The sequence below is a fragment of the Mesocricetus auratus genome, unplaced genomic scaffold (assembly GCF_017639785.1).
Source record: "Mesocricetus auratus isolate SY011 unplaced genomic scaffold, BCM_Maur_2.0 Super-Scaffold_100011, whole genome shotgun sequence".
Classification (NCBI taxonomy): domain Eukaryota; kingdom Metazoa; phylum Chordata; class Mammalia; order Rodentia; family Cricetidae; genus Mesocricetus; species Mesocricetus auratus.
The window spans coordinates 14,120,505-14,142,977 of NW_024429195.1; the positions used below are offsets into that span (position 1 = coordinate 14,120,505).

The 22,473-nt window shown below is 46.5% G+C and overlaps 1 protein-coding gene across 3 annotated transcripts; it reads right to left on the reverse strand.

Annotated features, from left to right (window-relative positions):
- Positions 1–288: 288 nt before the first annotated feature.
- On the reverse strand, positions 289–22,139 carry Noct (nocturnin). Of its 3 annotated transcripts, none has more exons than XM_021231457.2 (4): positions 21,782–22,139; positions 9,640–9,786; positions 3,861–4,130; positions 289–2,267 (listed from the first exon to the last, which is right to left on the reverse strand). In XM_021231457.2, the coding sequence occupies exons 1-4, from the start codon at positions 21,963–21,965 to the stop codon at positions 1,432–1,434; spliced, it is 1,437 nt and encodes a 478-aa protein (XP_021087116.1). In that variant the 5' UTR covers positions 21,966–22,139; the 3' UTR covers positions 289–1,431. The 3 variants fall into 3 exon arrangements, with proteins under 3 accessions (XP_021087116.1, XP_021087115.1, XP_005077551.1); XM_021231456.2 differs by having other exon boundaries at positions 9,640–9,789; positions 21,782–22,138; XM_005077494.3 differs by lacking the exon at positions 9,640–9,786 and having other exon boundaries at positions 21,782–22,135.
- Between the last annotated feature and the right edge of the window lie 334 nt (positions 22,140–22,473).

The following is a 22,473-nucleotide window of genomic DNA, read 5'->3' on the forward strand; positions in this document are numbered from 1 at the left end:
ACTTCAGAGACTGTAAAGTCAGGCCCTTGGAGATTATCAGTGTGTCTTCATCAAGCCTCCAAACATCTGAAGCTGGAGACTAGCCTGACCACTATATCATTTGTGGACCTGGAGTGGGATGCAGGGGTTAAGCCATTTGGAGGAAGCCTCAATGTGTAGCTACTTCTGTTAAGTGTCAAAATGAAAATTCAGTGTGGAAATGGATAGTGCTCGAACCACAAGATCCAAATCGACTCCCAGATTCCTTTTGGACTAAAAAAGCGAAAACAAAAACAAGGCTAAAAGCACTCTGTTATAAGTCTATTTATTAATCTTAAATAATATTTAGAACTCATTAAGACATTTACCATTTTATCACCAGTAGGTTTGTTTTTTGTTTTTTACTTTTTTTGAACAGGCTTCAACAACTGGAAGAGAACTCTAGGTTACCATTTCTACTTTTACATTCTCTGAGAAATCTTGATCCCAGTCATCTGGCTGGCTTTGGGATTTTTCTGAGAAAGGGTCTTCATATACAGGCCAAGCTGGCCTCCAATACACAGATTTTGATCACACCTGGTTTCTCAACAGGATTTCTGAAGCCCTCATCTCAGAAGGAATTTTCACTATTATTCTTAACCACTGGTTCTAGGACTGTTCCTAAAGCTACTTATAAAAAGCACATTCCAAAAGAAGTCATGGAGTAATCATCACATGTACAACAAAAAAGTACAAATACTTAACAATGACTAAACAGCAAAAACTAATTAATTGAAAACTGGAATTTCCTCAAGAAACATAACGGGTAAGTTGGAGGCGTAGCAAACAGCAGCGATTATCTGTGAATAATGTGCTATTAAAGTCACAAATCCCCCAGGGCTATAAATATAGTTCCTTAATGTACATTTCTGTTAGATCACCAAATAAAAACAATTTGAAATTTTAAGGAAATTATGCCTATTCCTGCCAGGTTCTAAAATATCTAAAATGCTATATAATCCACTTAATTTTACATGAAAATATAAAAAAATAAATATTGCCATGCATTCTTGCTGACATTTAAAAATCCCACAAATAAATAACTTGAAATGCTGTCTAGAAAACTTCCTACATCTTACTTTAATTCTGAGGGGCTTACAAACTGAGCTTTATATAGCACCCTCAACTTAAAAACACAAACGAAAACACCAACTTCCAAATAAGTCTAACTTTAATGCCCTTAAATGACAGAGAATGGTATGGAAAATTGACAATACAAGCCCAAACTGGAGTGCAAATACCCTTTTTGCTGCAGGTTGGAACCGGAAAGGTTTGTGAACAAATCCTTTTCCAAAGGCATGCTGGAAATGAGGGTGAAGTGGCAGAAACTGGGTGTCCTTTTTGAGGCAACTTCTTATCATATTTCAGTTTCCCAAAACATCCCTAGTTAAGACTCATGATTAGAATGATAGCTTATAAAAGTTCATCAGGCCCCTCATTAAAGCTGAAGTCACACACCAGTGACAGGTGGTCTGAAGGATAATGAAAGGACGGGAGCCGGTTGGGCCCAATCTGCTCTTCAGTGAGCAGATCCAAAGCAGATGTGACACTCAGAGCGTGTCTGGAGTACCAGATGTAATCCAGGGTGTGGCGACACTCCCCCGAGGTCCGGATCTTCCAGGTTGTGTATGGAGGCTCCGACTGCCCATCGGGACTCAGCAGCTTGTAAGCGCTGTTGAGGTTGAGGCTCGAGGAAGCAAAGTGTTTGTAGACCTCTTCAGTTGGCTCTGCGTTGAAGTCCCCACAGACAATCAGGGGAATCTTGGCTTCCTGTGTGATGTCCTGCAGGTTCTGGAGAAGGTCGCAGCCCTGAGCTGATCGAAACCGCTCCCAGCCAGTGCGTGCCTTTAAGTGGGTGACAGCAACACAGAATTGCCGGCCGGATTCCCTGCACTCCAGGGTCTGTGCGATGGCCACCTGATTGGTTTTTAGGTTCATGGCCGTCAGCCTGATATTGGTGCTGCTGATGAGCTTGAAACGGCTCTGGAGGAAGAAGAGAGCACAGCCGTCTGGTCCATTGTTGTGTTCCACATCGAGACATGGGGACCAGGGCTTGGGGAAAAATGTGCCTTGGTAGCCCAGTCTACTGAGGAGTGGTTGGAAGGTGTCAAAATAGTGGTCCACTTCTTGGAGGCACAATATATCTGGCTGGTAGGCCAGGATTTCCTCCAGAATAAGGCATTTCCTTTCTTCCCACTTGAGTGCTTCAACAGGGCACTGTACAAAGTTGTCTTTGCCTTCTCCAAGAGCTGAAAAGAAAAGTCAAACATCTGTCAACTACCACAGAACCACGACCTCAAAGAAATTGGAAGGCTGATGTGATGCGGTACCAGGAAGGCAGAACTCCATGAATTCGAGGCCACTGTAGGCTGTTATTGAGCATCAGCCCAGCTAAGACCGCATACTAAGCCCCTGCCTCATAAATGAACAAACAAAGCTCAGGGGTAGGGGGGCTTGGAGGTCCACATCTGCCCCAGATGCTGGGGCAGTTGTAAGCTGTGTTAACCTACCCAGACGAAATAACCTCACACTATCTGCTGAAGCAAGTAGGTTTGTTTTTTTTAATATATACTAAAACTGTTTCATATAACTATATTCTAGGATTAAGACCTTTGCCTTTTAAGTTTAGAGAAACCTTGTAGTCCTGGGGATGATATAAAAGTGTGTCAATTTAAATGACATTAGTTTTAACACTGACGATAAGAAAGCCATGCAAACTGACATGGACACTATTCAGAATGAATGAGACCAATGAATAGGTTTTCCTCTTTATGAATGAACAACAGGGACATAGACTCAAAGATGGGGCGGACACATTTTGTACAGGCACCAGGGTTGGTAAGGGTGGATATAAACAACATATATGGTATATATGCAGGAAACTGTCAAAGAATAAAAATACTTTAAAAAAGATTGGTAGGTTAGAGATACATAAACAAACATGAAGATGCCTTTTCTTTTTAAAAGAAGCTTTTTGTTTTTTTTTTTTAGGTTTATTATGCATACAGTGTTCTGTCTGCATGTATGCCTGCAGGCCAGAAGAGGGCTCCAGATCTCACTATAGATGGTTGTGCGCCACCACGTGGTTGCTGGGAATTGAACTCAGGCCCTTGACCCCTGGAAGAGCAGCCAGTGCTCTTGACCTTTGAGCCATCTCTCCAGCCCTAAAGGTTTTAAAAAAATACTGTTTAACTATGTGCACGGGGTAAGGGCTACACGCACGTAAGTGCAGGCGCCTGCTGGGGCTGGAGGTGTCGGGTGCCCTGGAACCACCTGGTGGGTACTGGGAATCAAACTCAGGACCTCTGGAAAAGCAGTGCCTGCTCCTAACCACTGAGCCATCATCCCCTTCACTCTCAAAGATGCCTTTCCTTATGACTTCAACCACACAGAAAAGTATTGCCATGTAAGAATGAATGAGAAATGTGGTTCTTAATTCAGCAGGTGTAGTAAAGGGGCCTTTCCTGTCACCAATAGTTTTAAGCAACTATTAAACTAGGAGTTGGCCATGCAATGTCTGGTTTTACTGTTGGGACAAGGCCTCACTCCATAGCTCAGCTTGTCCTCAAAGTCTGGCAGTTGTCATGCTGCCGCCGCCTTGAGTGTGGGGTTACAAGTCCTTGTGGGCCACCGAGGCTAGTTGAAGCCTGCTCCACACACATCCTTACCACCCATTCCGTTTGTTTCCTGTCAGTGCTGTGGCTCAAGCTGTTGGCTTGAGAAGGTCTAAGGTTATCCCACTGAGTGCTGACAGACACCCTGTCCTCCCTACAGCGCGCAGACTCACTGGAGCGCACAGGGGCAGCAAGGAAGCCACAGCAGACTAGACGGCTCGGGCATACCTTGCGCAAGGATGTTCCATTGCATGACTCTAATGGGTGGGTGGCTACTGCGGCAGTCTCTCCTTAGGTCCACAAAATCCCTCTGGTAGCGGGGTGGCCGAGTGTGCAGAACAGCCCTGCATTCCTCCAGAAGTTCCTTAGGATCGATGGGTTCCAGGTGCTCTGCGTCGGCTGACACCAAATACTCCGGGTGCTGAGCGGCTGCACTGCTGTTGAGTGTCTTGGTGAGAGCACTGTAGAGCCTACTCGTGCCGTTTCCCATGGAACTCACTGTGGGCAAGGAACACAGACACGCAGGCAGCTGTCAGCATTCACTGTGAAATATGGAGTTTCTAGGCTCCCACTTCCATCAGGACAGGTGATTTAAGTACTGTGCTAACCAGTCTCCTCACAAAACTAAACTAGTTTAACAACCTCTTCTAGTTGTCTTTATATATCCACCCAGTCTTAAACAAGTATCGCTTAACATTTTTTCTTTTTTGGGGGGGAGGGGGACTTATGAGACAGTGTTTCCCTGTGGCTTTGGAGGCTCCTGGAACTAGCTTTGTGGGCCAGGCTAGCCTCACCTCAGGGATCCACCCTCCACTATCTCTCAAGTGCTGGGATTAAAGGCATGCACAAACACACCTGGTCCCAGGTGTTTTTCTTTGAGAATGATGTTTGAGGGGTGAATGGACAAAGCTGTGGCCCTCGCTGTAGTGCACAGATGCCCTGTTAGGTGCCCATCAGGGCTAGAGTCTCTTGGAATCCTGTGGTCAGCACTGAACATATTCTCAAAAACCACAGGCCCGGCCTGCGCAGTGAGTGCAGGAGATGCCTGAGCCCTGCTCAGTCGGGTTCCCGCTAAGCTTTCTTTCCCTGACTGGCTACATTTCTCAGAACCCTGAAGACAGGACAGGCCAGGGAGCAGCAGTGCTGAGAAAGAAGTGAGTGCTTACCCACCAGTGCTCAGCTTTCCAACATGTGATGTGTGGTGTGTGTGGTAGTGTGGTGTAGCATGGTGCGTGTGTGGTGTGGTGTGTGGTGCGTGTGTGGTAGTATAGTGTGGTGCGTGTGTGGTAGTATAGTGTGGTGCGTGTGTGGTAGTATAGTGTGGTGCGTGTGGTGTGTGGTGTTTGTGTGGCGGTGGTGGTCTGAAAGTGAATTGTCCCCCAGAGGCTCGCTGTGTGAACTCCTGGTTCCCAGCGGGTGGTGGGGTTTGAGGAGGTGGGCTTGGAGGCCTGGGCCCACTTTCCATTTTGTTTGCTGTGTGGGGGTGAAATGATGAGCCAGCTCCCAGCTCCTGACACACATACTTTCTTTCCTTGCTCTCCCTATCACGATGGCCTCTGTCCCTCTGGAACTATAGGCCAAACAAACTCCTTAAATTGCTGTCATCTGGGTATTCACATGAACGGGGGTGGGGTGCATGTGGAGGCTGGAAGTCATTAGTGTCTTCAGTTTCATCTCTTTCTACCTCAGCTTTGAGACAGGTTGGTCGGGGGTGGCTAGGATTATGGACAAGGGCAACCATGCTTGACTCTGTGGGTACCAGGGATCTGATCATGCATATGGGCTAGGCAGTTTACTCTCAGCCACCTCTCCAGTCCCCTGACTTCACTTTTAACAGACCGAGACTCATAGAAACAGATCTTTAAACAATTACCATTAGAAGCGGTTAGTTTTCTTGAGACAGCCACAGATCCTGGATTTCTTTACTGTGTCCCACATCTTACCGTTCCAATTGTAATTTTAGTTGAGCATGCACTAGTGTGTGCAGGTACCCCAGGAGGCCAGAAAGGGGCACTGGACTCCCTCGGAACTTAAGTTCCAGTGAGTGATTGTGGGCTGCCTGATGGGTGCAGGTGCTGTGAACTCAACTTGAGTCCTCTGTAACAATGTGCAGCTCTCATCTGCTAAGCCAGTGCTTCTCTTGTTTTGTTTTTCTGAGACAGGGTTTCTCTGTATTGTTTTGGAGGCTGTCCTGGAACTCACTCTGTAGACCAGGCCTCCAACTCACAGAGATCCACCTGCCTCTGCCTCCCGAGTGCTGGGATTAAAGGTGTGCACCACCAACGCCCGGCTCTCTTGGGTTTTTTACAGGGGCCCCTATCATATATCTACACTACCATTCATAACAGTAGTGAAATCACAGTTATAGCAATGGAAATAATTTTATCTTGGGAGTCACCACAACACGAGGAACTGTATTAAAGTGTTGCAGTATTAGGAAGGGTGAGAACCAGTCACAATTTGCTGTCTCTTTAGTGGTAAAGTTTTCTTTATAAACATCTGGTAGACTGATTAACAAGCAGCTGGTTCAAATTAGTGACAATGGCAGGTCACCACAAATGTCCCTGTGTAACAAGATCAATTAGTATCAAGCACCAACCCCACAGCGGTTCTCTGTGTAGTCCAGGCTGCCTTGGAACTCACTTTGTAGACCAGGCTGGCCTTTAACTCATGGAGATCTTCATCCCTCTGCCTTCTGACTAAAAACACGTGCCACCATACCTTTGGAGGCTGCCCTGGAACTAGCTCTTGTAGACCAGGCTGGCCTTGAACTCAGAGATCTGCCTGCCTCTACCTCCAGAGTACTAGGATTAAAGGTGTGCACCACCAATGCTGGCTTCAAGCACCTTCTTTTTTTATTTTTTTCTCAATTCAAACTGGTCCTCCCCACCTAGAAATTCAAGTCTAAAGGAGGCTTAGAATTCTTTGTACAATGGCTACACCACCCAATGCAAATACACCAGGATGTAAGCACAACAAAAAGGACAGAGTAAGGAAAAGATTCAGTTTTAAAAGAGGCTGGCAAGATGGCTCAGTGGGTAAAGGTATCTGCTGCTGTCTAAGTGAACCCACATGACGGGAGAAGAGAACTGACTCCTACAAGCTATAGTCTGGCTTCCATGCACGCACGCACGCACACAAAGCAGAAATATTTGCCTGGCATTGGTGGCCCAGGAGGCAGAGGCAGGTGGATCTCTGTGAGTGTGAGGCCAGCCTGATTTACAGTGCAAGTTCCAGACAGCCTCCAAAGTTACACAGAGAAACCCTGTGTGTGTGTGTATGGGGGGGGGGGAAGAGGTTAATAAGTGCTTACTGAAAGATAAATAATCATGGTTTAAAGAGAAACAAAGTAAGCCGGGCGTTGGTGGCGCACCCTTTAAACCCAGCACAGAGTCAGGCGGATCTCTGTGAGTTCGAGGCCAGCCTGTGGTCTACAAAGTGAGTTCCAGGACAGCCTCCAAAGCCACAGAGAAACCCTGTCGCGAAAAACCAAAAGAGAGAGAGGGAGAGAGAAAGGGAGAGAAAGGGAGAGGGAGAGAGGGAGAGAGGGAGAGAGAGAGAGAGAGACAGACAGACAGACAGACAAAGTAAATGTTAACTACTGAGAGCTAGTCACACCACAGTATAACATGGACTAAAACAATGGGGATGGCTAATAATAACCAGAAGAAAAAAAGCTAGGCATGATGGCAGCAGTTAGGGGTGGAGGTGGGAAGCCCAGGAGTTCAAGGGCAGTCTTAGCTACAGGGTGAGTTTGAGGCCAGCCTAGGTCACCTGAGACTGCCTCAAAAACCCAAGAATATCCAGAAAAAGTCTTTAAAGAGACTAGCATGGGCCGGGCGTTGGTTAATCCCAGCACTTGGGAGGCAGAGGCAGGCAGATCTCTGTGAGTTCGAGGCCAGCCTGGTCTACAAGAGCTAGTTCCAGGACAGCCTCCAAAGCCACAGAGCAACCCTGTCTCGAAACACAAAACAAAAAACAAAGAAACCCCTCTCCCCCTTTTTTGTTTTTGAGACAGTTTCTTTGTGTAGCCTTGGTTTTCCTGGAACTAGCTCAGTAGATCCCAGTATTGAAGATGAAAGGAGAACATACCCGGACTTAGCAACACAGCAGACTCAAGTGACAACAGAGACTTCTTACTTTTGGTGGCAGTGTGAGGGGAGGAGGGAAAGACAAGAGAAGTTATTCTGACAAGTTTGTACAAGTGGCAGGAGCACTCTGTTTTTGAGACAGAATCTGAGTGTGGACAGTGAGTACTGAAGACGTGTGTTATGTCTGGCTTCTTGCACAACAGCTCGAGGAAGCGGATAAAACCCCACTGTTAGCTGGGCGTTGGTGGCGTACACCTTTAATCCCAGCACTCGGGAGGCAGAGGCAGGCGGATCACTGTGAGTTCGAGGCCAGCCTGGTCTACAAGAGGTAGTTCCAGGACAGCCTCCAAAAGCCTCGGAGAAAGCCTGCCTTGAAAATAAAAAAAAAAACAAAAAAACAAAAAAATCCACTCTTCAGTCTTCCAAGACACTAAAAATTTTGATGAAGTATGAAAGTTATTTCGATGCTCAACAAGGACAAAGATCACACAATAAACTAAGCGTTTATTCATGAAAGCTACTGAAGTCCAGGTGAGGAAAGTTAGTGAAATAATTAAGTCCCCACACATAGCTCAGCCCCGATGGCTTCATTATAAATTGTATTATTTATAAACGGAGCTGACTATTCTGGAAAGCAGTTGGTATTTACTTAATTAAGACTAACATTCATTTGAAAATACTTACTGCTAGCAACCATGGTGCCCTTTCGTGTGTGAACAGTTGAACAAGTGTAGAATGCCCATTAAGTGAGACATTAGCTACAAAGAACATGCGCGGATCCCTAGAGGAACGAATCTTACATGCATTCCGTTCTCTAGGGACAGAAGCCAGGTCCTTCCTACAAGTTAGACTGTGATTTCCCTGGGGAGCCACAGCTCCGAAAAGGAGTGGTGGCTGTAAGGGCAGCACGGGGCTCCCAGGGGAAGGCAGACATGGCTGCTGTGAACCACAATGGCTCCCAAGGCCTCTCTCATGCTCCAACACTAGGTTCCGGTTGGTGGGCCTGGAAGCGTGGCCTTGTTGTGGGTGCGGCTTTGAGGTCAAAAAACAAACACATTCCCAGTGTGCCCTGACTGCCTCTTGCTGTGGTTTTGAATCCTCAGCTGTTCTCCGCCATGTGTTTGCTCAATGACCATGAATTCTAGCCCTTTGAAACCGTAAACTCAGGCATATACTTTTTTCTTATAGTTGCTTCAGTCATGGTGTTTTATCATAGCAATAGAAAAGGACCCAAGAAGAACTGCACAAACAGGCCTCTCCTCCCCCAAACACCCCTCCCCCACCTCCCTCCACCGCAGCGCGCTCCACGGGACACCAAGAAAATAGTTAAACGCCTCAAAATCCACAGGAGCAGACATAAAGAAGGAATTTGATACACGTATCAACTGGAGGTTGGAGCCGTCAGGAGTACTTCAATAAAGGAATCTGACTACAAGCAGTGTAGAAAAGGAAGTTGTGATCTACACATCTTTGGAAAACAATGTTTCAACAGTAAAGTACAGGGATTTTAAAAAATGGGGACAGCTCTACTTGGTAAAGTGCTTTCTCATCGGGCAATACTAACAATTCAGAAAGAAGCCACTCGCTTATAAATAAATAAATCAATCAGTAGGTGGCTGAAAACAGGAGTGTCCCTGATTGAGGACACTAGGTAAAAAGAGAAGGAAAGGGAATGGAGGGAGGGTGGGGGTGGGGAAGGGAGGGCCGGCGAGTGCACATGTCTGGACAGCAGTGGGAATTCACACTTACCTTCCTATGATGTACATGTCAGACATGGATGTAAATACTGTGTGTGTGTGTTTGTGTACGTGTGTACAAACATACACTCCCAGCACTCCTAAGTGCTAAGACAATGGCATATATCATTCTGGTACCCGTATCTTGGTGTCTAATGTTAGCCTGAAAATCTAACCAACCTGGAGTGTGTGGTGTGTAGTGTTGGAGCGATGACTCTTCAGTTAAGATTGATTGTTGCTCTTGGAGAGGACCTGGGTTCAGTTCCCAGTGTCCATATGGTGGCTCACAACCGTGCTTGATTCCAGTTCCAAGGGATCTGACGCCCTCTGCTGATAGAATAAAGTAAACCAACCTTAAATATATATAATCAAGTAAGCAAGGCTGGGAAGAAGGTTCCGGACTAGTACCCACACCAGGTAGGCAGCTCACTGCTCTCATTCCAAATGATCTGACACCATCTTCTGGGCATGGCGCACAGACATACAGACAACACATAAATAAAAAAGTTAAAAATAAACAACAAAGAAAAACAAATGAAGGCCTGAGCCAGAACTGTAACCGCAGTTACTGTGGCAGCTGAGGCAGGGGGACAGTGAGTTCTTCATCTGTGTAGTCTACAAAGTTCAAGGTCAACCTAGGCAATGTAGTGAGACCCCATCTCACTAAAATCAGACAGTCAGTCAGTCAAAGCTGGGAAGATAGCTCAGTGGTAGAGTACTTTTCTAGGCCTGGGTTCAAAGCCCTGGGTTCAATTCCCCCAGTAAAACAAAAAGAACAACTCAGCCAAGAGGCAAAGTATTACACTGTAGCCCACCCACACTTGCCTAGAATTAGTCTCCCAGTGCCGCTGTTACAGGTATAAGCTAAAACATTATACTCCTAAGAGAAGTGCTTGGGAAAAGTCCTGTAAGCTAAACAGGGTTTCTCTTTGTGACAGCCCTGACTGTCCTGAATCTCGCTCTGCAGACTAAGCTGGCCTCAAACTCAAAGATCTGCCTGCTTCTGCTTCTGAGTGCTGGGATTAAAAGCATACACTACCACCACCTGGATAGACAGAGTTCTTCCACATAGCACTCAAAAGAGACTAATGTGGGCCAAGTGCCTATGGACAGTAAGTATATTGTTTAGTACAAATTTAAAATGGTATAGCTATTTTGAAAATAATGTGTTATGGCTGTAAAAAGTGGAAAACAGGTTAGCATAATAATTTTACTTTCAAGCAAACTCACACTCCAAGATTAAAACAGTATCTCAGAGTTCACCATCTCATACAGGGCAAGCATGTCACATGCTGTTATGTAACAGAGGCCATTCTGTTTATTGGTTGGGGTTGAAACTATTAGGCCAGTGCTCTACCACTGAGCTACACCCCAAGTAATATTAAGAGCTAGCATGCAGGTAGATGGTACTGCTTACTTGTTTGTTGAGACAGAGTTTCTCTGTGAAGCTTTGGAGCCTGTCCTGGAACTTGTTCTGTAGATTAGGCTGGCCTTGAACTCAGAAATCTGCCTGCCTCTGCCTCCAGAGTTCTGGGTACGCCACCCCTGTCTAGCTATTGCTTTTATTTAACTGAGAGCATACTCTGCAATTTTTCCTTCTGATTAAAAACACTTTTATAGCACCCATGTGCCATCTACTGCTGGAATTATGACAGTAAGAAATGAACAACAGGGAAGTTTGACAGTTTCACCTCAGCTCTACAGTTGGCTTACCAAAGGAAAATGCCAGTTTTCATTTTAGTCATAAGCTAGCACAATGGAGAGCCCGTTGCCACGAAGATAGCCTGACAGCACCGCTCCTTGCAATGAGCATCTGACCTTACGTCACACCTAAAGCAGTACATCCGCAGCCCTCCACAGCAACAACTGAACTACAGAATCATGGGCTAATGACTCCCCAGCCTGGCTCACCACCTTGGGAGCTTCAGAAATATACCCTGTTGTCAGCCCTTGCACTTCTGATACAAGCCAAGCGTATGTACTAGGTTGGCGGGGCGCATCGAAAACTCTTGCCAGTACTCTGCAAGCATACACAAGAACTTGAAGTAATCCTGCCCTTTCTCCTACTGAAGATGAGATTTCTCAGGTAGCTGGTGGCAATCAGTTTTATAGACTGTTTTCTAACTGCTCTGTCAACAGGTAATTTAGTTTACATTACCATTCATCTGCATTTCCCCCGCTATATCTTTGTAAATTCAGAATGATTATGAAGATCCAAAAAACAAAACAAAAACACACAGATCTAAACCATTTGTGCAAAAACAGTGCCTAAAATTTTCTTTACATTTTATTAAGGTGGGGAGGGGCGCAGGGTGGATGGAATTCAAGGTGGTCTTGATGCACCATCAATTATTCCTCAGAAGGCGTGGCCCTCATAGTAGTGAGCATTTAAATTTGCATTCCTGGATGACTCCAAGACAGCTTGGCTGTCTCTGAAGAAGCAAAGCACTGGAGAATCAAAGGTGAACGTCGTTGTTTGAAATGGAATCTTGAGGTCTCTAGCAGCCCAGGCTGGTTTCAAACTTGATTTTGAACACAGTTTGGGCCTCAGTTCCTAATATGCCTGCCTCCATCTCCAAGTGCTGGGATTGAAGACACATACCATTCTACCCTGCTACAGGAATTTAGTAGTTTGTATCACTGGGCATGTCAGTATGGACTTTGGTCCTAGCACTTGATGTAGAGGTTAGACCGCTTCAAGGCCAAGGCCAACCTGGTCTATACTGCCCCAGGATTACAGAGCTAGGCACAGTCAGACACTCCACCACTACATTAAACAAGGAAAACCATATCTAGCTTTTTCTAGTCCTTTCTCTTCAGAGACAGAGGGTGTACCCAAGACTGTATCTCTAGGCAAGTGTTTACCTGAGCTGTAACAGTCACTAGCTGTGTAACAGGACGGTGATTTAAATAAGAGAGCTTTTCCTTTCTAATTAGATTTTGGAGGCAATCTCACTAATTGCCAAGCAGCCCTAAAAGCAAATCAACAGAAGAGACCACCTCACCATGCTCTAGTTATCCAGCAACTACTCCTGTGCCCAGCTGTCCAGTTAGTGGATAATGTTTCTCAGTTTGAGCTGAGTATCTCCAGCATGACCCAACTAAAAAAGAAAGACTAAAAGTAAAGGATAAGCAAAATCCAGGATTGTCTTAGGCACACACCTAGGAGGATTTGGAAGCTGATCAATCTTGAGCCCAGGGAAAGGTGGGAAGTATACAACACAACACTATAAATGACAAGTCCCAACAACCCAATGCTGCCATCTGCTGGCCATGCGCTGAACTACCTCAAAGTTAAAACGGCTTATTTGGTAGTTTATTTTCTCATTAGGCTTATTAGAGTTGGTTCCAGAATAAATGTGGCCACCTTCAGGGCAAGTAGGTTAAAGTTCACACAAAATACCCTCCAGGAGCATTGGCTATACTACATATTTAATATATCTTTAAGGAGTCCGATATTCAAGTACCTATGTCTAGGTCTATGCCCACGCATTACTGACTTTGCTGTTTGTTTTTATGTAAGACAGGTTTCTCTGTGTAGGCCTGGATGTCCTGGAACTCAAGTCAGTAGACCAGACTGGCCTTGAACTCACAAAGATCTAACTGCCTCTGCCACGCAAATGATGGGATTAAAGGCGTGCGCCATCACCAACTGGCTCCTATCAGATTTTTTAAGCTTTAGATGTCCTTGGATATTTCAACTATTTTTTCCTCTCACAACCCAAGTGCTAAAATTAGCAGTGTGTACCACCATGGACCAGCTACCAAAGGCAGCATGGTGCTTTAGAAAATGTTAACAGGGTTGGAGATGTATGGTGGTGAGGCATTTACCCAGTATGGCAAAATAAAAAATTAAGTTTTAATAATAACAATAAAGAGTGGTGTGGGGGGGGGCAGTGGTGAATTGTTTACATAGTATGAACAAGACCCAGAGTTCAATCTCTAGCACTATTATTAAAATTAAATAAATCCACTACAGCTCTGTAAGACTGTGTATAGAGTTACCTTGGCTTAAGGTCAGCAATTCTCCAGTGCTTAATGAAACACTCTGGGGCTTACAGAGCAGGCTGTCAGGAGTGCCAGTTACTTCTGTGTTCCATTACTCTTCCTACAATCACCGTTCCAGATGCAGACACTGATGCCACTGCAGCTTGGGCCCTGGAGCGAGTTCCCTGCTGCACCTTGGACTGTGAGAGTCAGCATTTCCAGCAGTGCTGGCTCCTGCTGGGAGCTGCCAGGTACACAAATCAGCCCATGCTTTATGCCAGGAGTCATCAGAGGTCAAGTTTCACCTCCTCCATCTGTCGACGTCACTGCCATTAAGGCATACACACTGTTACAGCACAAAGTGTACAAAGCAGTGTCATGACCTGAGTGGCATTTCCAGAGATATCCAGTGAAGGTCACAGCTCTCCATCTAATATGTCTAAAAATACACGCACCTAGACACAGTGTCACAGCAGGCAGAGAGAGAGTAGTTAGAGAGCCAAAGCAGGTTCCAGAAAAGGTTGAGCCGCATTTCCAATCATGACAGCCTTATTAGAAAACCTCTAAAGAAATCCTTTTGCATGCATACACTTGTACACTCTGGTGACATCCATCCCTAACATTCAGCTGAGAAAGCCCAAAGGCATACTCTGCTGATAGCAGAGTTCTCTACACCAGGGTCCACATGCTACAGCCCAAATCTGCTGTCCTGACATTGTGCTGCTGCTAATCATCTGTGAAATCACTTCTACAGTGCTAAGCAGTTGAGAAAAATAATATATAATGACATGTGAAAAGGGCATAAAATTCAAATTTCAGTGTCCATAAGTTCATATATTACATACTATCTGTGGAATCAATCTCACACACCGCAACTTTAAGGTTTAGTTAGACATGGGCAGGGAAGCCTAAAACGTTTACCAGGTGGCTCTTCACAGAAAGTTTGCCAACTCATGTTTTAACTTTTATTAAAATTAAACTGTAGCTGGGAATGGTTGCTCATACCTTTAGTACTAGGGAGGCAGACACAGGTGGAGCTCTGTGAGTTCAAGGTCGGGTCGCTCTATCTAGTACATTCCAGGTCCAACAATACTACCTTGTCTATCAGTGTCTTCACCTGCTTCATGCCCCACCCCAGAGCTTATATAAATAGGATAACATCAGCCAAGCTTTCTGCCACTTAAGAAACCAGGTGGTGGTGGCGTACGACTTTTATACTAGCACTGGGGAGGCAGAGGCAGGTGGATCTCTGTGAGTTCGAGGCCAGCCTGGTCTACAAGAGCTAGTTCCAGGATAGCCTCCAAAAGCCACAGAGAAACCAACCCCCCCAAAAAAAAGAAACAAGGAAAAACAACTTTATACAAGAATGTCCAGAGCCTCCTGGGAGCGGCAGCACATGGTTGTAATCACTTGGGAGGTTAAGCTAGGATGGCAAGAGGTTCACACCCAATCTTTAGTGCATCTTGAGTGGGAAGCCAGACTAGGCCACACAAGTGAATTCCACTGGGCTATTCGATGAGACCTGTCACAACAATAAAGCACAACTAGAGTAATGTTGTAATCATTTCTTAAATGGAAACTCATTATCTGGCACACCATAAATGAGGCACTGGCTCTAGATTAAGGAAGCAATACAAACATATATTTACCCTCTTTCCTTCCTAAGGTATTTCAAGAATACAGCATCTACATTCCAAAAGACTTAGGGCTGGAGAGGTGTCTCTGTAGTTAAGAGTGCTGCTCTTGTAGAGGACCTGGGTCTGGTTCTAAGCACACAGTATGACTCAGGAGCTTTTCTAACTCTAGCTCCAGCAGATGATACCCTCTTCTGACTTCGAAGGGTACCAGGCACACACGTGTTACACATACACATATTCAACCAAACCATTCCCACCTATGAATAAATCTACAAAAACTAAAATGAATCAATATCAGAGTCAGAAGTTATGCCATCAGTAAGCTAACTTCCTTGCATCTGTATCGGGCTGCTCACAACCTCCTGTAACTCCAGCTCCATGTGATCCAATACACTCTAATGACCTCCTCAGGAGTCCACACATGTGTACAGACACACACACATAAGCAAACAAGCAATATTTAAAACAGAAATTTTAAACAGCTGCACTAATTTTAGCTGCAGCTCTAAAGAAAAATGGGTGATATACCTTAGGCCTTGAGCATGCCTGTCCTAAAAAGAGAAGCAGATCAGTCAGAAGCAATCTATGAACACATCCAGGACATATTTATTTAGACCTCTCCCCTTTGATTTGCTGCTGCTGTTTTGGAGACAGGACCTCATTGTGCAGACTTCAGACTTGACATCCTCTGGTCTCAGCCTCTTGAGGGTTGGCACCACAAGCTTGGACCACTCTGCTCACAACTGGGAACGTAGCTCGATGGCACGGTCCCCCTAGCATGCAGGAGGTACAGGATTCAGGGCCCAGCACTGGATTTAGAGTTGTAGGAAGGGCAGATAAAAAGGGAGACAATACTCTAGGACTAAGGGACTTCCCAGAAACATCACTGTAACACGTCTTGCTGGTTCTGAGGATTGAATGAAGAGCTGTACTAATGAGTTACATTCTTTGACTTGAGTGTATTATATACTTTTGAGACAGGCTCTTGTGCCTAACAGGCTGGCCTTAAACTTGCTATATAGTGAGAAAGAACACTCTGATCCTCCGTTTATGAATTTCTCATATCACTCAAATTCTCAAAAGGTGACTTTAAATTTTCTTTTTGCACAAACCCTACCATTTTATAGCAATCTCTAACTTTTGAAGGTATAAGAAATGTATCAGGCCGGGCGGTGGTGGCACATGCCTATAACCCCAGCACTCGGGAGGCAGTGGCAGGCAGATCTCTGTGAGTTCGAGGCCGGGCTGGACCGACAGCCTCCAAAACAATACAGAGAAACCCTGTCTCATAAATACCAAAAGAAAAAGAAAAAAAGAAAAGAAAGAAAGAAAGAAAGAAAGAAAGAAAGAAAGAAAGAAAGAAATATATCAGGTTGGCGGTGGTGGCACACGCCTTTAATCCCAGCACTTGGGAGGCAGAAGCAGGTGGATTTCTGTGAGTTCAAAGCCAGCCTGGTCTACAAGAGCTAGTTCCAGAACAGTCTCCAAAGCCACAGAGTACCCTGTCTGGAAAAACCAAAAAAGAAAGAAATGTATCAATAAAAAATTTAGGCAGGCTTCTAAAACCCTTATCAAAGTGAGTCTCCTTATACACTCCATATGGTCACGCCAGCAGACCACCAAATGTTCAGGCTCAACTTACAGATAGCAAAGGTTCAGAAACCTGAGTGCGTCCTGACATTTTTTTGACACTGGAAAAAGAAAAAAGGGTTATAGACATTTGTATTCTTCATCTTTCTCCTGAAATTCTTGTCTAATCTCTGCCATGCTGCGCTCATCCTAAGAATGTTCTGGGTGTTACTTGAGGCCACGTAGTCTTCCTCCTTCCACAGGAAGGGTTTGAGTTGTAGCTCAGTGTTTCAGAATTGTTTACCATGTGAAGGCAGGTTCCGAACACATCAACACCCAAAGTCAACCAGGACAAAATAAATCCAGAACACCTTAGCTAAACAAATGGCTTTACCACACCACTAAATACTCAAATTCTAACCATTTCCTAAAGTATAGTAACCACTATTTAAGAGGCTATGGAAGCCCTGTAAGTTCTGAAAGTCAGAGGTAACCCCTACCTTTTGCCGTTAGTCTCCCTTCTTGCTGCTCTTCCCAATACACCAGGACAATGGCGCCTTAAACGTCTAAATAGCAGCTGGGGCTGAAGATAAGCTCAGCAGTTAAGAGTACTCACTGCTCTTCCCCACGGCCTACAGAGGCTCACTCCAATTCCAAGGAATCCATTGTCTTCTTCTGAACTCCTCAGGCACCAGGCATGTGTACATGGTGCACAGACATAAATGCAAGAAAAATACCCCTAGACATTAAAATAAAGCGCGGGGGAGCCCCTTTGGAGAGGCAGGGTAAAGCTCAAAAATATCCCCAAGCCCACAGAAGCGCCAGACGCTCGCTGGATAGAATCCATCACGTTTGTCCTGAGGAAGTCAAGCGTGTCACTGCATTTTCATGAAGCTGCTCTCCCTGTCTCACTACTATCGCTCCTCCAGTGTACACTCTCCTTCCACGCCTTCAAAGCTTTCCCAGCAACTCCCGCCACAAAGACTGTTCTCAATTCCGGCTGTAGCACGGGAACAGTAGGTGTACTGTACTGTTCAGCAGTTTGTGGACATATGTGCTAATCTTTTCTAGATGACATCTGGCATTAAGACACAGCAAGCAAGGTTCAAGGATTTGCAAATGTCCATGCATTGATTTTGATTCTAGAGCCCTGGTTATTTACCCCACTCCCCACCCCTAGACCCGGCCTATTTAAACTTACCATTGAACACTACAGGAAAATGATACCTCAGTTTTCCATAAGGAAAAGCATGTATTCTATAGAAGCTTGATAATTACAAGCTTTCCCTTTCTTCTTTCAACAGCTTACTTAGCTAAGGGGCCTAACTAAGTAAAATTGCCTTCAACTGAGCTGGTGTTTGCCTTTAAAACTGAACCAAGAAAAAAAGCACCAGGTTCCAGTGGTGGAGGACAATGATCCAGTCAACTCTTCAAGACCGAGGAGGGGTCTGTTGAATAGCATCTCTGAGCCCAGACACCTCTGCAGCACAGTAACTGTGGCAACTGCTGCCTCATTGCTGGGTACTGTCTTTGCTTTGGAGAGGACAGCAACACGGCCACCAAGATCACTCCCCAGGGTTCCCTTTTAAGCCCACAGCATACAATATGTGAGAACTGAAGAGGCTGGGGGCAGTGCTCATCCCCTAAGTACACAGAATAGCAAGATCAAGTTGGAGCATGAATGTGTTGCAGGATTTACTACTGCTCCTCACAAGAGGTAGAGTAGCTTTCAGCTCCTTCAAGGCCTACGTCTGGGGTGTTTTAGGAACAATCTGCTTGCCTAGCATAGTGGCTCATGCTTATAATCCTTGCATTTTGTAGGGAGTTTGCTGTCATCTGTAGCCACATAAGTTTAAGATCAGCAGGGACAACATCAGACCCTTTCTCTAAAAGAAAAAGGAATTTGCCTAACAGGAGCAAGGGTCTAGGTCTAACCTAAGAGAGAAAAGGGAAGGGGGAGGGGCTAGAGACAGCTCAGTAGCCAAGAGTCCTGCTGCTGCTCTTCCAGGATTCCTAACTCCAGCCCCAGGATCTGATGCCCTCTTCTGGTCTCCTCAGGTACTCCCACACATGTGACATAAAACATCTAATGTTTCTAAGATGTTCTGGAAAATACTGTCCATTCTGCAAAGTGTTTCTTCTCTCACCCTCTTTAAAATTTCCTTTCCCTTTTGCTGCTTTTCCTCAATAAAATGTTTCATATTCAACCCTTTCAACCCTAACCATATTTTCAAAATCCAGCTCAAGCACCAGAACCTTCTGAGTCTTGAAAGACTGTCATTACTGTGTAAGGAATTTTGGCCCTACCTTTCAGACACTACAAACTTAACCATGAGAATAAAAGGTGCTTCATTTAATGAAACAAACCTTTGTGAAAATCCCATCCCTTTAGGATCTCACTTCAGTACACACAGTACTGGAACTCATTATCAGCAGCCCAGGCTGGCCTTGAATTCAATAACTGCTCCTAGACAAGCACCTAGTCAAACACAGAGCTGCAGGACAGTAAAGGCTACATTGAGACCATCTCAAAAACAAAACAGACAAAATGCCGGGTCACCATATCTGCTTCTGCTTAAATCTCACCTGCTTGAAGATTACTCTGTATGTGTGTGTGGCACATGCGGATGCCAGAGGACGCCTTGAAGGAGTTAGTCCTCTTCTTCTTCCATCATGTGGATGCCTGGAATTGAACTTAGGTCTTCAGGCATCTTCACCATGAGTCATCTACTGGGGTCTGAATCTCACCTCTTAATGGCAAGAAAGCTCTTTTAAACAGCCTAAAGCTTAGAATCTCCAATGTTATATATTACATAGTCTTCTATATTAAAGGTTGAATGAAGGAGTAATGACTGTATCCTCCCCCAGGCGCTGAAGAGAAAGCTACAAGAACCAGGAAAGTTGCTTACACACTGTAAGGTCTGCAGTAGTTTATGTACCATAAAAATCCTACAAGTGAGCTGGGCGTTGGTGGCACACGCCTTTAATCCCAGCACTTGGGAGGCAGAGGCAGGCGGATCTCTGTGAGTTCGAGGCCAGTCTGGTCTACAGACGGAGTTCCAGGACAGCCTCCAAAGCCACAGAGAAACCATGTCTCGAAAAACCAAATAAAATAAAATAAAATAAAATCCTACAAGTGGCTGGGCGTTGGTGGCCCACGCCTTTAGTCCCAGCACTTGGGAGGCAGAGGCAAGTGGATCTCTGTGAGTTCGAGGCCAGTCTGGTCTACAGAGGGAGTTCCAGGACAGCCTCCAAAACAAGAGAAACCGTGTCGAAAAACAAAACAAAAAATCCTACAAGTTTGTTCTCTGTTGCCAGAGATTGAACTACAGCATGTTTTAAAGCCCATACTCTACCACTTCCCTACTCCAATGTCCCCTTTTTACCTATTGGTAAAGACTGATAAAACCAAGGGATTGCTAACACCCTCTTCCCCAAAACACATACACAGGGTTTCTGTGTATCCCTGGCTGTCCCGAAACTCACTCTGTAGACCAGGCTGTCCTCAACTCAAGAGATCCACCTGCCTTTGCCTCCAGACTAAAGAAATGCATTAGACATTTAACTCCTGCCTCCAATACCACAGCTGTACTTGAGCTGCTACCTGTTTTCACAAGGTGTGCTTAATGACAAACAACTGTTTCTGAAGCAGATGGTGGGTGGATTTAAATTTTGAGCTGGTACCAGATCACCTTTCCATCCTCAAACCAACAAGAAAACAAGCCAGCTATTGGTGATATCCATGCCAAGTCATTTCATGATGTGCCAAATTTCTATAGAACCAGAGGAGGGGACATGAGCCTGGCTTTTCTAAAGTTCACCATGTCTAAAGTAAATCAGACTCTCTAGTAACCAGCTAACGCTAATTTTACTTCTGTATGGGGCGGGAGGGCACTCCAAATCGAGGGCTGGGATTACAGGTGTATGCCACCACACCCATTTTAACACCTTAATTAGATAAAATGGCAGTCTACCTGTCTGCCTGTGATGATTCCTTCAGGATTTGGTTTCAGTCAAGTGGGTGGTGGCAGAGGCCCTCCTTTAATCCCATTGCGAGGAGGCAGAGGCAGGCAGGTCTTAGTTCCAACCCAGCCTGGTCTACAGTCTACATAATCCAGTTCAAGGACAGCTAGAGCCACAAGGAGAACCTGTCTTGAAAAACAAGCAAACAAAAAAGCCCCAATGAACCTAACCTTTCTAGTGTGCAATCTGTCCTTTAACTAACCCAAAACTCTACCAAAATGTACCCTAGTGAATAAGGATGGTCATACAAATGTGTTGGACGGCAATAACCTAATTTGACGTAACAACCAAATTATACTTTCTAGCATTATGAAGCCGGGCGGTGGTGGCGCATGCCTTTAATCCCAGCACTCGGGAGGCAGAGGCAGGCGGATCTCTGTGAGTTCGAGACCAGCCTGGTCTATAAGAGCTAGTTCAGGACAGTCTCTAAAACCACACAGAAACCCTGTCTCGAAAAACAAAAACAAAAAGTATTATGAGGTAATTGCTAGTTTTGAAGGAGAGATTACATGAAATAGTTGCTTTGAATTGAGGGAGAAACTATTAACTTAAATGCCATACTTAATTTGTATGCAGTTTGTGGTCTGTCCTTAGGCAGAAAGAGGCCACTCAAAAGGATGATGTATAGGACTGCCTCCTGGTGAAAGGCCGATTTACAATGTCTTCACCCAAGAATTTAAGAGTAGGAGTGGAAGCAACCCCCCGCCAAAAAACAAAACAACAAAAACACCATCAAAAACGTAGTAGGAGAGCCAACATGTGCTGGTACTGACGCGGCCTGAGGAAGATTCGAGCCCGTAGGCCCTGCAAACCCACGATCCAGCGTCATTTTTACGATTTTCCCCCCTCCTCATACAGATGTCCACAAGCAGTCCGAGCAACCGAAACGTAACCGCCCCGCATCCCGAAGCCAGACGTGTGACCATTTGGGGGCGCGGGGTCCCCGTGGCCCCCCGGGGTCAGGTAGACCGGGGAACGCCAATACCGAAGCGGGGACCCCGAGCGGCGCAGCGCTGCCTCCCCGACGCGACCCGGCGGCGGCGGCCAGGCGCGGGGACCGGCACCGCGGCCGCCCATTCATTCGGCGCCCGCTCGCTCTCGCTTACCTGTTCCGGGACGCGACCTCCCGGCGCCCGAGGCCGCCGCCTGCAGTCGCGGGGACGCGGGCCGGGGTCTGAGCACCGGCGGGGCGAGGGGGCGACGCGGACCCGGCGCGAGCGAGGAGATGCGCAGGCCGGGGGCGTCCCTGAGCAGCAGGGCCGAGCAGAGCCGCCGCGGGCTCTGATACATGCCGGGCGCCGCGGCCGCCTCCGCCGCGCTGACGAGCCGGGCCGAGCGGAGCCGGGGGTGGGCGCGGGGCCGACGCGCTGCGGCGCTCCTTCCTTCCTCCTCGTCCCTCGGCGAGGACCGGGCGACAGCAGCCGGGAGGCAGACGCGGCGGCGGCTCACTGTGGCGCGCGGGCGGAGAGCCGCGGGGCAACCGGCGAGCCGCGGCGGGGCGGGCGCTACCACGCGGCGGTCGCGGGGAGAACAGAGCGCACGGCCCGGGAGCAGCCGGGTGGGGACGGCGTCTGCCGGGGCCGGGCTCGCTGGATCCAGAGCGAGAGGGAGAGAGCGAGCTAGAGAGAGGCCGCGGCTCGCTCGCAGGGTGGGACGGCGGAGGGCACGGGAGCCCGCCCGGGAGGCGGCACCCCCCTCCCGCTGCCTGCAATGGAAGCGCCCGCAGGCTGGGAATCCCGGGTTGGTTCCAGGGCGTAGGGTGTGCGAGCGCGTGTTCCGTGAGAACGTCCGGCCACAA

What these genes read in the sequence shown, in the direction of transcription:
- Noct (XM_021231456.2), bottom strand. Translation starts at nt 21,965, where the DNA reads ATGTATCAGAGCCCGCGGCGGCTCTGCTCGGCCCTGCTGCTCAGGGAC. An exon ending in GAGGTCGCGTCCCGGAACAG is followed by an intron (nt 9,790 to 21,781) that starts GTAAGCGAGAGC and finishes TTATTCTATCAG; the next exon opens with CAGAGGGCGTCAGATCCCTT. An exon ending in ATGGAACATCCTTGCGCAAG is followed by an intron (nt 2,268 to 3,860) that starts GTATGCCCGAGC and finishes TTTTCTTTTCAG; the next exon opens with CTCTTGGAGAAGGCAAAGAC.